The 14,398-nt window shown below is 29.1% G+C and overlaps 1 protein-coding gene across 1 annotated transcript in view; it reads left to right on the top strand.

Annotated features, from left to right (window-relative positions):
* Positions 1-14,398, top strand: part of ash1 (histone-lysine N-methyltransferase ash1) — a 136,254-nt gene that overhangs the window by 54,427 nt on the left and 67,429 nt on the right. Inside the window, exons 10-12 of the mRNA XM_085824991.1 lie at positions 2,413-2,521; positions 9,331-9,516; positions 12,700-12,901. Coding sequence (XP_085681117.1) covers positions 2,413-2,521; positions 9,331-9,516; positions 12,700-12,901 — 497 coding nt within the window. The remainder of the gene's footprint in view (positions 1-2,412; positions 2,522-9,330; positions 9,517-12,699; positions 12,902-14,398) is intronic.

Raw genomic sequence — 14,398 nt, 5'->3', positions numbered from 1 at the left:
TCAGTTTTAGAACCTTCAGTCTCTTTTTGCTGAGTGGAACCAAAAGTAAACTTTTAGTTTTGTGCACCGAAAAATTTGTGTTCTTGCGTGCTGGCTGAATTGCTTATTTTTGTGCAGAACTCTAATTTTAATTGTAAAAAGTAATTTTTTTTAACTATTTAAACGGTATTTAGTGTTTTATGGTTTTCTGTAGTTTACAATTTCTAATAAAGATGTTTTGAGTTTTTATGTATTTTTACCTTGCTGTGAAGTGAGAGTTGAATTAATTGAATGAGAAATATATCTTTAATGAAATTCAAGGAAATAAGTTTAAATGAAATGCAGCAAAAAATGTGTATAGTTTAATTGGCCATACAAGAAAATTTTGTGGTGTACTCATCAGATTTTTTTATTCATTGATGAAAACAAATTTATAAATGTGTTATTTTAAAGAGAAAATTTCTTGTATCATACCTCAAAGATTTATCCTTGCTTATTATCTACATAGCTTAATAAAGGTATTTATTTGACATTTTATGATAAAAGACTAGAATTGTTTGTCACAGTTTATATTCCTTAACCCTTTGACGGGCGGTGGGACGCAACTTTTTTATTAGTTTTTATCTCCCAAATGAAAGCTGCAAAATTCCATTTAAAGCACATATAAATTACACCTTTTTTTTCTTTAAATGTATAACAGATGGCAGCATAAGTATTTATTCATGAAAATAATGTAAAATAAAAATTCTTTGCAGGTCTAATTTTGAAGTAGTTTTTTTTTTCTTAATTTCTGATGCAATTTAAATCATCTAAACAACTTTTGGTTTTAGAATGAATATTTTAATGTGAAAGTTTCCTTTTCTAATAAATATTATTATTTTAATTTATATGTATTTATTAAGAATGAATGAAATTAAAAGGTTGGACAGATGTGTCCCACTGCGTATGTAGGAATTGCTGCTACTAGATGGCAGCACCATTTAAATATTTTTAAGTTCAAATATCATGTTCATTTTATATGTTGATAATGCAAATTTATATTTTTTAATAAATTGCAATAATGTTAAAACTTTTAAAATATTTAGTATTTTTCCAAAAGAAATGAAAATATAACTCTGTAACATGAAATGTCATTGAATACTGAATGGATATGTGAGTGTGATTCACCATAGAAAAGTATCCTAAGCAAAAGAAAGAGAGATGAAATGTAAAAATACATGACGTCCTTCTAAATATCTTCCTTCTCAGACCTTTAGCAAATAAAACACTGGAACGAAAATCATCTCTATTTCAAATCTATTACGAAATCATTAAAAAAATATCTAAAAAGTCGTACAGAGAGTGATTTTTTAAAAATTATGTAAATTTTTTTTTGAAAAAATATTTTTGTTTTGCGAATATGAGCAATATTTCCCAGGTAATTATTCAAAAACGTTTTTTATATATTGCATTTTCATTTCATTGCTAAAACTAGCACTTTAGATATGCATGTTAGGAGAATTTACGCTCAGGCAAAGATGCCATTTTACTGCTCTAGATGTGCGGTGGGACAAGCTTTATCCCACCACGTCATGAATTACCTTAAAGATTTACCTGTTTTTTTTTCCATGAAATAACATTGTATTAGGGGCTAATTATCTATGCATAAAGTTATTTAAAAAAAATTATGCACCGAACCTCAAAGGGTTAAAACTTTTTTTGATGTATGATTTACACCTCCAGGACTATAGAGTAACTTCTAAACATGAGATTATTGACACTGCTTCAGAAAATGTTATTTTTAAATAACATTGAAAGTAGAGGAAAGTCTTTAGCATTTTTTAAGATAAGAATCATTTGTAGTTCTGAATGGTAATGAATGAATTAAAATGCATAAATTTTTTAAATTACTCTTTAATTCCTCTTAAAAACTCTCTCCTTTGCAGACCTTCTGTTCTCAAAAGGAGTGGGCAATTTAATGAGTGATGTTCTGTTTTCAGTAAAATTTAAATTTTTCTTATTGGTGAAATTCTTTTGTATTAATATACTTTCAATACTTTTACATAAAAAAAAAAAAAAAAAAAAAAAAAAAAACTAATCGTAGAAATGTAGACTATTTTGGAAGCATTTTATTTGAACATACTTTACTCTTATATTGTATTGTAATTTTTTTGTTACTTTATTGCATTTGTTAATGCTTTACTTCCATATTGTATTGTAAATTTTTGTTACATTATTGCATTTGTTATTATTTATTTGTTACAGAATTATGGCACTTGTCTATACCATTATACTTCATATAGAACTATTATTTGCCATTTTTGCCCAAATTAAACTTTTATTAACCTACATAGAACTAAAACTAGCATTATATTTCCTAATTTTAAAATATATGACTATGTTACAGAATGCATTTCTTTGTGTTACTAACTGGTTTGAGTATTTATTTTATAGGTATGTGAATGGCCATTACCGAGTTGGTTTATTTTCTTTGAAAGACATATATCCCAACACCGAACTTTGTTATGATTACAACTTCATCAACTATAATTTGGAAACCCAGGTAAGAAGCTAATTGCAGGGAACAACATGCTGTATTATACTTCCCTTTTTTTATAATGTGGTTAAATGTTATAAGATATACTGGCATTTTAATTTAAAGTTAGACAACATTCAGGCTTAGTCTGATGCTGAGTAAATGCACTGTTAGATTTGGTATTAATTATTATTATTATTACTATAGTTGACTAACATTAGTAATACTGGGGGCATCATCCACTGTTAACCCAAATTCATGGTTATCTCTGCTGCAGTTAAAGAAAATGCAGGAAAGGAGGAGGAACCTATACTGAAATTAAAACAGAAAAATATTATTAACATTTTACCCATATATTTAAGCAGTTTAATTTGGAGAAGTTCACTTGGTTATAGAAATAAAATCAACATAAAAAAAAGGAGAGAAAGAAAGAATGCACTTGAACAGGTAATGAACAAGGAGAATGCATTGATAATTTTGGGGGAAAAATAGAGAGAGCTAGGTCAGCATTTTATGTAATTTATAATCATATAAAATGTCAAAGTAATTTCACATAAAAAAGATCTTTCTCCGTTGTCTCTCTTTTGAAAGATTAAATAATTCTCTTTAGATACTGTGAGCTAAGCCAAACTTAAGACAACAGTCTTGTATTTATTTTAATGTAATATAATGTGTGTGTATAAATGTGTGTATAAGTTAAACAATTATTTAAAAAATATCTGTTGTTATATAAAATTAGAAGAGAAACACACAAAGGTAAAATTTAGAACTATGTCAAAAAAGCAGTGTAAGATTAGATTAAATTTTGAATAAAACTTGATGCCAAGGGCAGTCAAACATAAGTTCGTCTCCTTTAGCTCATAGAGGTAAGAAAGGAAGGAATGGCCAAACCGGCATTAGTAGTGAAGTACCACTCCTTGGTCACCAGATGGGATGTTTTTTGTTTACATTCAGAAGCTCGCTTGACTGGGTCTGATAGTATTTCAACACATGACAGTAAATTCCTTGTGTGATGGATAATAGCAATTTGTATAGTTTAGTGACATTTATGCAAAAATCACGTCTTGGTTATTTTTCGATAACTAACAACAGCGATTTTGATTATGAATTTGTTTTATAAAATTCTAAGATGTTGAACTACAAAAATATAGATTTTAGCAAAAATGTTATGCTTAAGAATAAAAAATACATCACCGTACCTTTAAAATTGTATAAATCTTTCGATACCCTTGATACAGTATTCGCTACTTTTATTTTATGTTCCAAACGCCAAAATGTTTTAAATAAAATACATTTTTTTTCACATCCACATATTATTGTAACATGTACAATAATTATGTGGGTGTGAAAAATATGTGGACATTTTAAAATTAGTGTAAATTACTTTACTCGAAAAATATAGTGAATGCACAGAAATTAAAGATTTCCACATGCTGGAAATGAAAAATGGTATTTTTGCATGTGCTTGCAAAAAGCATGTATCTGCATTTAACAAAATATGTAAATATTTATTAAGTTACTTATAAATGTATTTGAAATGAAGGATTTATTAATTCATAAACAACTGTGAAAAAATCTAATTATTAAATGTATCTAAAATTATAATGATTATAAATATTCTCTAAATATATGTACCTTAATATTGAATTGTAAACATAAATTGACATCCTGTTGACAAATACATTATAAAACTCGTTAAGCAAGATTTGTTCGTACTGGAAAGCAATCTGTTAAAAGGTATTGTAAAGCAATTTCTATGAGATGTGTACTTAAGAAAGTAATAAAGAAGAGTTTAGGAATATGTATTGTTGAAATTAAGGGTAAAAAAAATCTGATAAGTATAATTAAAAGAATTATTCCCCTTACATTTTATAGTTACAAGTTTTAAATAATATTTAAAAAATAATCCTTATTTTATTCTCTTTCAGAAATATTCAGAGAAAGTTAAGTACTATTTAAAGTATTTTGCTATTAAAATAAAAAGTGCTCTAATTTGAAGAGAGTTAATTATAAATTGACTTATATTTTTCGATTTAAAAGATGCCTCAGAAGCTAAAAAATCATGCCATATTTGAGAAAGTATTTTAAAAAGCTCTATAAATAGAAAAGAAATAATGCATAATTTTAATATTAATAATACAATAAACTTTGATCTTAATTTTTGTAATCCTTAACCGAATAAAATCGAATTACCTTAAAATTTCTTTCTAATTTAATTAATGAAAACTTGTGAAAATATTTCATTCAAATTAAACCATTCTGAGCAAACTGTTCTGTGAAAAGTATTAGTGTTATTAGTGTAACTCTTCTGTGAATTTAATTCCGTTCAGAATGAAATGTTATTTAAAAATGTAATCTTTTATTCTTTTCATATACTTAGGATTCTGAAGTATTTAGAAAAAGAAAATATATACATTTATATGCATATTTATACCATAATTACACTTAGGATTCTGAAGTATTTAGAAAAAGAAAATATATACATTTATATGCATATTTATACCATAATTACAAAATATTTATATCCGATCGTATCAAAACACATTGAATTTAATGGTCAATTACCTAATGTTTTGGTCATCAATGAAGGGATTGAAAGTAGTGCTTCAAAGCAGGGTATGGGGAAACCAGTTTAGGGCCACTCCATCTAACTTCCTACCACCATGCTTTACCTGCAGGGGGGGATAACATATATACTCAAAACTATGCCAAACTAAGTTTTCTTTTCTTTTTTGCCTAACTTTAAAAAGCTGTTATAGTTATCTTAGAAAGAGTAATAGAATTCCCCCACTTAGTATACAGATGAAGAAAAGATAATGAGTGCCATATGTTTACCCTTCATGATTTGATAATAAATGCTCAGGTGGGGATCCTGCAACTTATAAGAAAACATAGCGTATTTTGTGTATTATTTTTAAATTGATAAATAAGTATTATTAACTTTTTAAACATTATAAATGCTTACAGTAATAACATCTTCTCTTCCAAATTAAAGCTGTTTTTTTTCACACACAGTTTTTTTTTCTAATATAAAACATTTATTTCTTTGCTGCGAATTGCATCTTTGCAGTCAGTGTCAACATGACTACATCATCACTCCTCACTTCCAGTTTCAAAGCGAAAATCTCTATAACTAGCCCATCTCTTCTAAGCCTTGGGAGTTACTGAATAAATGACCTATTTAAAGGTGCCATGTTGCTGTGCTGTATACTGTGATGCCGTTATCTCATAAACTCATTTTTACTTCCCTGTACAAAGTAAAAAGGAAGTATTGTAATTGCGAAAAGTTTCAGGCAACATTTCAACGAAAATATCCATTTTGACCGCTCTTGAATGCAATTTAATGATGTTTTTGCGTGATATCTGTGCGTAAGGACAGAATAAAAGACACCTTTCCTCCAAAAAAATTATAAAACTGCTTTAAAATTAATTCTGAAGAGAATTTTTCGTGGCGTCTGTACGTACGTGTACTTATCTCACATAACTAAAAAACGAGTAGCCTCAGAACGTTGAAATTTTGTATATAGGACTGCTATAACATGTAGATGTGCACTTCGTATTTTGGTTGCAATCGGCCGCACCAAACGTATATAAATATATATATATCCACTCTGTTACCCGGCTCAGTGATCTCAGTATCTTTACTCTTATATGTTTGTAAATTGTACATTTTTTGCTTTAAAAATGATTGCATTATGTTGTTTTTATCTTCCGGTTAAGGTTTTTATGCCTTTCGTAATTCTGGAAGCAATATTTGTACAATTATCAACAATTTAAAAGCTTTTTAAGTGCGGTTAAGTTTTAAATAACATGGCGGACATATTTGTTTACATTTGAAACTGCAGAATTGTAGATTTGTTGCTAATCTAGAGAGACTAAGCTTCACAACACAAAAATAATGCCTTCATTTATTATTGCGAATGAAATCATGCTTAATCCATTCTGGAATTTTTTTGAGGAAATAAGTGTTTAAGATTTACTTCGTAATTTTTAATGCAGATATTTTGAGTTTTTATGTATTTTTGCCTTGTCGCAAAGTGAGAGCTGAACTAATTGAATGAGAAATACTAAATCGTCTGTGAAAAACTGTTTCTTTTCTGTTTTGTTTGCTTAATTTCTTTCATACATCCTTTTAGCTTTATTATAGTATTTGAATAGAACATGTGGCAACGATAATTCTTCAAATGATATAAATTTTGTGCATTCAGAGTGTCGTTATAGTAAACAAATATAGTGAATTTTAAAGAGTGCATTTATTCTATTGTGGTTTATGCGCTGTCGACGAAGTAGATTTAATTCAATCCAATCAATTTAAATGAAATTCAAGAAAAAATGCATATAATTTAATATTCCGTCATGTGGTGTACACATCAGATTTTTTTGTCAGTTATCATATGTTTGGCGTATATGCCAATGCAACTTACCTACTCAAAAGTATGGTACTTACTTTGCTTAATAGTTTATCCAGCTCTGTACCAATTTTTAGACTTTGGATAGGCAATAAATATAAATTTGAATTTTTTCCTTTATGTTATTATTATTATGATTTGATAAATATTCAGTAAATGAAATTTGGAATTTATTGTTATCTATTTTCCTTCTCTTGCTTTATGTTGTTAAAAATGTTTTTAAATTTAGTTAAAAATATGATCTGTCCTGTCAGCTGTTATCAGATTGAGCATGCGGCCCACATACAATTTGTGTTTGAGACCACTACTTTATATTTGTATTTCAGTTGAAGCCAGTGGAAAACAAATTAATGGCATATATGTATGATTTATTTTTTAGATTTTAGATTGTTTAGTTTGTTCACAATGAACAATTTTCCTGATTATGGACTGTTGTGGTTGAAAACACAATGTGTGTTGATGGAGTGAATTTCTGGTTTTCAGTTAGTTCATTACCAGCGAGTGTCTGCTGAATAGGAGTGTATTCGTCTCTTGCTTTTGAGGTCCAGGGATTCAAGAACTGTATTAATAGAGAACGTCTGCAAAAAGAGAGTATGTATAAGTGCGGGGTTCAACTGTATGTCACATGTAAAGATTTACTTCAAAATAGCTAATTTATGAAAAAGCAGAAACATCAAAGAATCAAGAATACCTCATATCCTTGCACATTCCCCCTTTTTTAATTACTATATATTTCCGTCTATAAGCCGAGAAGTTTTGGAACTTTAGAAAAAGTTTCAAAAAGTTAAATTACAAGTGTCTGCTTATGTATGCATATCTGTTTAACTTGCAAAAAAATGCAAGTAATTTTCCATTAGTCGCACACAAGATGAATTACCAAATATAGCACTTATTCTGTAGTATGTAGTGCTTATGTTTATGAAAAATTAATTTTAAATGAGTTATTATTTTATGAAAATGAGTTGTCTTATTTTTGAAATTTCTTTATATTGCTGGTTTGTTTCATCGTTGCCAAAATGAAAATAACACTAACACAGATACCACATATTGTATGCAATATAGAATGAATGGAAAAAATGTTGTAACTTCATATAGAGCTATCTGAGTTAAAACTATTGTTGCCATTGATGCCTTACTTTGCAACAATTTGATTGGAAAATATTTGAGCCATTTTACTTACTTGGCAGCATGTCTGAATATTACAGAAATTTTTCCTTCTTCTTCCCCATCCATTTCAACTTATTTACGAGCTTTGAATTTTGAGTAAATTATTAAAGAAAAAGTGCATCTTTATACATGGATCAGATTATATTCTGTAATATATGGTATTCTCATTGTCTGCAAATTAAGAGGGGAAAATTATGCAAGTAATTTAATTTTTTAAGGACGTGGTTACAGTAAGAACGTGCAAATAAAAAGCAGTCATGGCTAAATGACATTGAACTATCACAGTATTATTTTTTATGAAAAAAATTGACATTCTAATAAAAATACATAGCAGTACTAACAGTACAGTGTTTAATAAAGTACCTTCATGTCTTCTTCATTGACTGAATTTCAGGTTGTATTTGCTTCACCATGATGGATCAATTTTTATATTAGACTGGCATATAAAGTTCAGGAGTTAAAGGGAAAGTTTCAACTTGACCTTTTGACATAGTTTATGAGGTTTTGTCTTTGTTAGTAAGATGCAAATAATCACTTCATAAACAAACCCATTTTAAAATTTACGGGAACTTGTTTTCCAAACACATTGAAGAAGGGAAAAATTATACAAATATTTAAACAATTTTTAAAACTTGTAACTAAAGAGCTAGGAGGGAATACAGTAATAATACAATGCCATATTGTGTTGCATTAAATGATTCACTGCAAGATACTTAATCTATGAAATAACAAAGAATCCTGAATATTACATTTAAACTGAATTTTTACCATTCTGTAAGGAAATTCGTCACTGACTGATCAGGCATGTGGAAGCATTCCAGAAAAGTATTATAAAACATGTTAATTAAAAATTGTTAAATTAAAAATATTAATCATGAGTTTAAATGAGGACTCTGTTAGAGTGCTATTGACTTTTGTATCTTTCTTCATTCACTGGACAATAATTGAAAAATAATTTATTCAGTAGTTCTCAAAAATAATTTTAACAAAAATTAAAAGAGGAAAAGAAACATTAACTGAAGAAAAATATAAAGAATTATTCTGTTATGCTGGATGTGCTCATTATCTAAATACTGTGCACTGAATAAGCAGCCTGGGAGATCTGTTGTTTGAATTCTTGCAGAACAACAATTGGTGTTTTATGTTTTTAATTTGAAAAATCTGTTAAATTTTTGTACAAATTTAAATTTTGAAAGCAGGGAAATATTTAATCTTCCTTAGAGTGTAACATTTGTTATATATATAAATTCTTATTTTTAGCAAGTTTGTAGATGTGGGAGTTCAAAATGTAGAGGCTTCATAGGAGGCAGATCTCAAAGGCTTAATGGCCAGACTAAAGAAAAGGTTAGGCAGACGAAGCAGATGAAAGCTATTGCAGATTCGAAAAAGGGTCCTGGTCGTCCCAAAAAGAGGAAAGACGATAAGCCAGTTGAAATTCAAAAAGAGGTATATGTTGCTTGGTTATTTTTTCTAAGGTTATAATTACATTTTGTTTTATTTATATATGAATATGTATCATACCACTGACCTAAAATAGTTATTTAAAAACAATGAAAAGATATATTATGATTTTAACCCATTGACTGCCTCAACACCCGTAATCGTGTGGTGGCAAAAAAATTGTTTAGTCTGTGTCACTCGTATTCTGGTGACGGCAAAATTCTAATCAGGCTGCATCATCTGTATTCAGGTGATGCTTATTTAAGTCCTTACAAGGTAATTTAGTATGTATTTGGAAAAATGAGTATTGAATAATTAAAGAAAGAAAAAAATGATTGTTGTCAACAACTGAATTAATTCCCTTCACTAAACTGTAATTCCTTCGGTACCAATTTTGCTTTCTTCCTCAACAACCAGTTCTTGTAAAATATGAGTGTATTTTACAAAATACAAGTGCAATTATTAAAAAAATGTGCTTATGATCAATGGTATGCATACCACATTCATTATCACTGCATTTATAAGTCATGACAGGCTTTCCCACAAGTTGTGAGTGTTACATTTAAGAATTTTTCTACATGATATTTCTTAGGATTATATGCAGAGAGGAAAATGTAATTGCACATAATGTTTTCTCCACAGATAAAGTTGAAGGAAATCTTGTGTACATCAGACCTAATTTCAACTTTTAAATTGTTACAAGAGCAAAATATGTAACTTGTCAATGGAATAAATTACATTCATAAATTATGGAGCGTTTCAAAGACGGCCAAAGGCAAAGTTTCAAATAGAACATTTGCTAAATTTGTTTTGACTAAAAACTGGCAAAATTTCCATCATCTTGACAGGAGAAGAAGGGTCTTTTAAAATTGAAATATTAGTACTAAGTGATGCACATTTTTGAAGTATGTTCTACTAGCTATAATAGATGTGAAGAGAAACTTCTCACAATATAAAAATTATATACTGACAATAGAAGAAATCACACTTTTGAAAACATCAAGAGGCACTTAATAATTCAGTGCGATTGTAATGCATTTGTGCAAGGTTGAAAATTTGGACGAAAAATTAAAATTCAAGTGACAAATAACGTGTCTTTGTTTTGGGTTTCAATCCATTTGTCAATGCTGATCAATTTTGTTATTTTTTATATAATTATTTTTTTATTTTTGGAGGACTTTATAAAAAAATAAATAAAGGCACATTTTCTGTTTTAATTGCATTTTCCAATATTTTTAAGAGCATTTCCAGTGAATATTTTAGGTAACCATAATCTGGGCCATGGTAATTTCATTCAGTGTGCAGAATGAGTGCACTCAAATTCAAAACAAATTTTTATGGCTTTAATGCAGTACCCATCAATTAACACTAATAATAACTTTTAGAAGTTATGCAATCTTGTATTTTAAAAAGTAAGTGTATTTTCAATTCGTTTTTTATCCTTTTTTCAACTTATTCTTAATTGAAATATATCTGTGCTTTAAGTCTTTTTATAATTTAAGAGTTGTAGTAAGTATTTTTAGAGCAATGTTTCTTGACTGAATAATATATTATTATTTTTGGTCACGATACTTTTTCAGTAAAACAGTACTACTTATAGAATTTAAAGATTATCTGATAGTACAACTGATAGAAATTTTATAGTTCCTATGCCTACCAAACCCTGCATTTCTAATGAAAAAATATTTAGACTGTATAGTATTTTGGGTACTTGGATATTATCATAACCACCTTAATAGAAGCCGCCAAATTTTCAGAAATTGCAAGCTCTGCTACTGTGAGCCTAATGGTTCTTTAGGTAAGCATACCATTGTACGAGGGTTGGAACTTTAATAGTGGCAACTATTTATTTACAAGGAATACAAAAGTGATTCATGTCACCATGTTTTACAGTCCTTCAATCTAGTCACCAGCATTGTGTACAACCCGTTTCCAACGATGTGGAAGTCGCAGAATACCTGTAGCAGCACCTGTTGATAGTTTGAATGGACCAGTCTACTGCCGCAAGAATCTCAGGAACAGTTTGGAAGCGAGTGCCATGAAGTGGTTCCTTCATCTTAGGAATTAAGTCATAGTCACAAGGGCTTAGATCTGGGGAGTGTGGTGGATGGTAAAGCACTTCCCAGCCCCATCGCTTGAACAAATCGGTCACAGCTTGCGATGCATGCGGCCGAGCATTGTCATGCAAAATGAGAAGAGCGTTCTGCAGAAAGTGTTGCCGTTTTTTTTTTTTTCAAAGCTGGTTGGAGACCCATCTTGCTACGGTTCTGTAAGGCAATGCAGATTCCCCGCAAGCCTCTTGAAGCCCTTGATGACACTGTCGTGCTGTACGGCCTCTGGCACATTCAATTTTTATCCAACATCGTTGTTCTTGTTTTGAAAACATCCTGACAACACTTATTTTAGACCGCGAGCTAATACAACGATTCATTCTTCGCGTCACTCCGCATGCGCGTGACGTAGGCAGGAGGGCACGAGTCTTTCTGCTGAGAGGTAAGGTAGGTATGTAGTTCACGTGTGGTATATGTGATATTCTTTGGTTTTGTTGAATGCCGTTTTTCAGCTGTGTTGTCACTATTAAAGTTCCAACCCTCGTAAATTGCAATCCAAAAATTCACTGAATCAGCTTTTTCTTCTGTAATAAACTGCTGTACTGCGCCAAGGTGGTTGCACTAATATGTAAGGACTGCTTTTTACATGCTTAGCATAAGGGAAAAAGCAGTTAAAAAAAGTGTCATGAGATTTGCAGACGTACATACAATATTGATTGTATATTACTTTATTGTTTTGCAATAAAACTAAAAACCAGCCACATTAACTCTGATATCATGTCCAGCTAGTGATTAAAAGCTTATTAAGGTATAGAGGCTTATGCTGATAAGAAATATTTTGATTGTAATTACTGTAATTAAATTTTACTTTAATTAGTTTGTCATAAGTTATTGCATTGTAAAATCAGTATGGGTGTTGTGTAATGTTACAATTATACTTATTTGTGTACACATGCAGTGAATTTATTTTTGTCTCTCTTAATTTTATTATGTTGCAGCTATGTATAATGTTTTAATCTTTGAAATATGTTGATGTGTATTTAAATTTATAGGAATTATATATTTTGAAACTAAATTTATGTAATTTAAGAATTTCAGTTTGGTATTAAATATGTTTTGTTTCCCTTTTATTTTACAGCACATAAAGAATGAATACCTCCCTTACAATAGACAATCATTTACAATTCAAATGAAGCCAATGTCTCATCAACAGAGATGCTATGTCCAGAAGCATCATTGTTTCCTTTTAAGAAATTATGAAAAAGTTAAGAAAGCCAAAGATCAAGCTCGTGTTGCTGCCGAAAAAGAAGCTGAACGGGAAAATGCTGTCAATAAACAAGGTCTCTTGATTTATTTTAATAAGTTAAAGGATTCTTATTTTTATTAGTTTGCATAAAAATTAACTTAGTGATTACTAACTTTATATTGAAAATACATAAAGTTTAGATTTTTGATTGATTGAATTTGAGCAAAATAATATTAATGTGTATATAATGTAATAATATTAGAGTGAATAAATGTGCATAATTGCCTTAGAAAGTATAAATATAAGAGAATTGAAGTATCATAGACAATCATAGAGAATATAAGAGAATAAAGTGAAGAAATATGCATAATTACCTTAAAAAGTGTAAATATAAGAGAATTGAAGAATCATATAAAAACTTATATATGATGGGCTATCAAAAAGTTTCAAGATTAGCTCTATTGATGAGAAACTACAATAAAAGCCCAACTATTGAGTATTTAAGTAACTGGAATATTTCAGAATTTTTTTTAAAGGAAAAATTTTTCCAGTAGGAGATTTTATGCACAATTAGTTTATTATACATTTAGCTTTTATTACTTAGTTTGCATTAAATTTAATTTAGTGATTATTTAATTTGTATTGAAAATACATAAATTTTTAAAATTTTGGTGGATTGACTTTGAATAATTTTTAAAATTTTTGGTGAATTGAATTTGAACAAAGTCGTTTTAGTCAATAAACTTGCAATGCATAGTTGCCTTAAATAATGTAAATATAAGAGAACTGTGTAATCACATGAGAAATTTAGGTATGATAGTATATAAAAAAGTTTCAAGACAATTTCTGTTGATAAGAAACCACAGTAAAAGTCCAACTCCCGAAAAGTTTAGATTTTTTTTAGCCCAAAGCAGCAGTTTGATCAAAAGGGCTATTAATTTCATTTTGGGATTTTTCGTTGATTCACTATAAACGGCGAATCACTTTTTAAATTGCTGCCACCAAATACTGCAGCCCTGTATTATATTTAAAGAAATTAAATAACGAAGAATCTGCATAAATGTATGTAGTTTCTAGCATTGGGATAAAGCTATGGTAACGAAAGCCATCAAATTTTGAATAACTTGCGTCTTCACTCGAATATGGGCATCTGGAAGCCTAAATTTGGAAATTGTTTTATTATCTATTTTATATTTTGTAATGCATTTATGAGTTTTTGATTGAGAAACTCAACAATTTCAAAGTGAGCAATTGTAACACTGTATGGGGAAAAAAAAAAAAAAAAAATTATCTGCAGTGTGTGAGACCATGTATCGGAAATTCTCTTTTGTGATATTGCTGTTAAATTGAATTTTATGGTGTAAGTGCAAAGAACATGATATTTAGTAAATAAAATTAACACACAAAAATTTTAAAAAATACCCCTTTGGACATAATATAAAAAAGGCTTTCAGGTTTAAAAAAAAAAAAAAAAAAAACTCTTTTTTTTTTTTTTTTTTTTTTTTTTTAAGTGAAAAATTTTACTAGTGGGAGACTTGTAAAGGCATCTTACTGCAGGTATAGAACCACGACTTGGAATTCCATATAGCAT

This window comes from Stegodyphus dumicola, chromosome 10 (genome assembly GCF_044657685.1).
Source record: "Stegodyphus dumicola isolate Sdum_Otavi_A_Nest chromosome 10, ASM4465768v1".
Lineage (NCBI taxonomy): Eukaryota > Metazoa > Arthropoda > Arachnida > Araneae > Eresidae > Stegodyphus > Stegodyphus dumicola.
The sequence above is the reverse complement of the archived record's forward strand: the minus strand, read 5'-3'. Positions and strand labels throughout refer to the sequence as shown.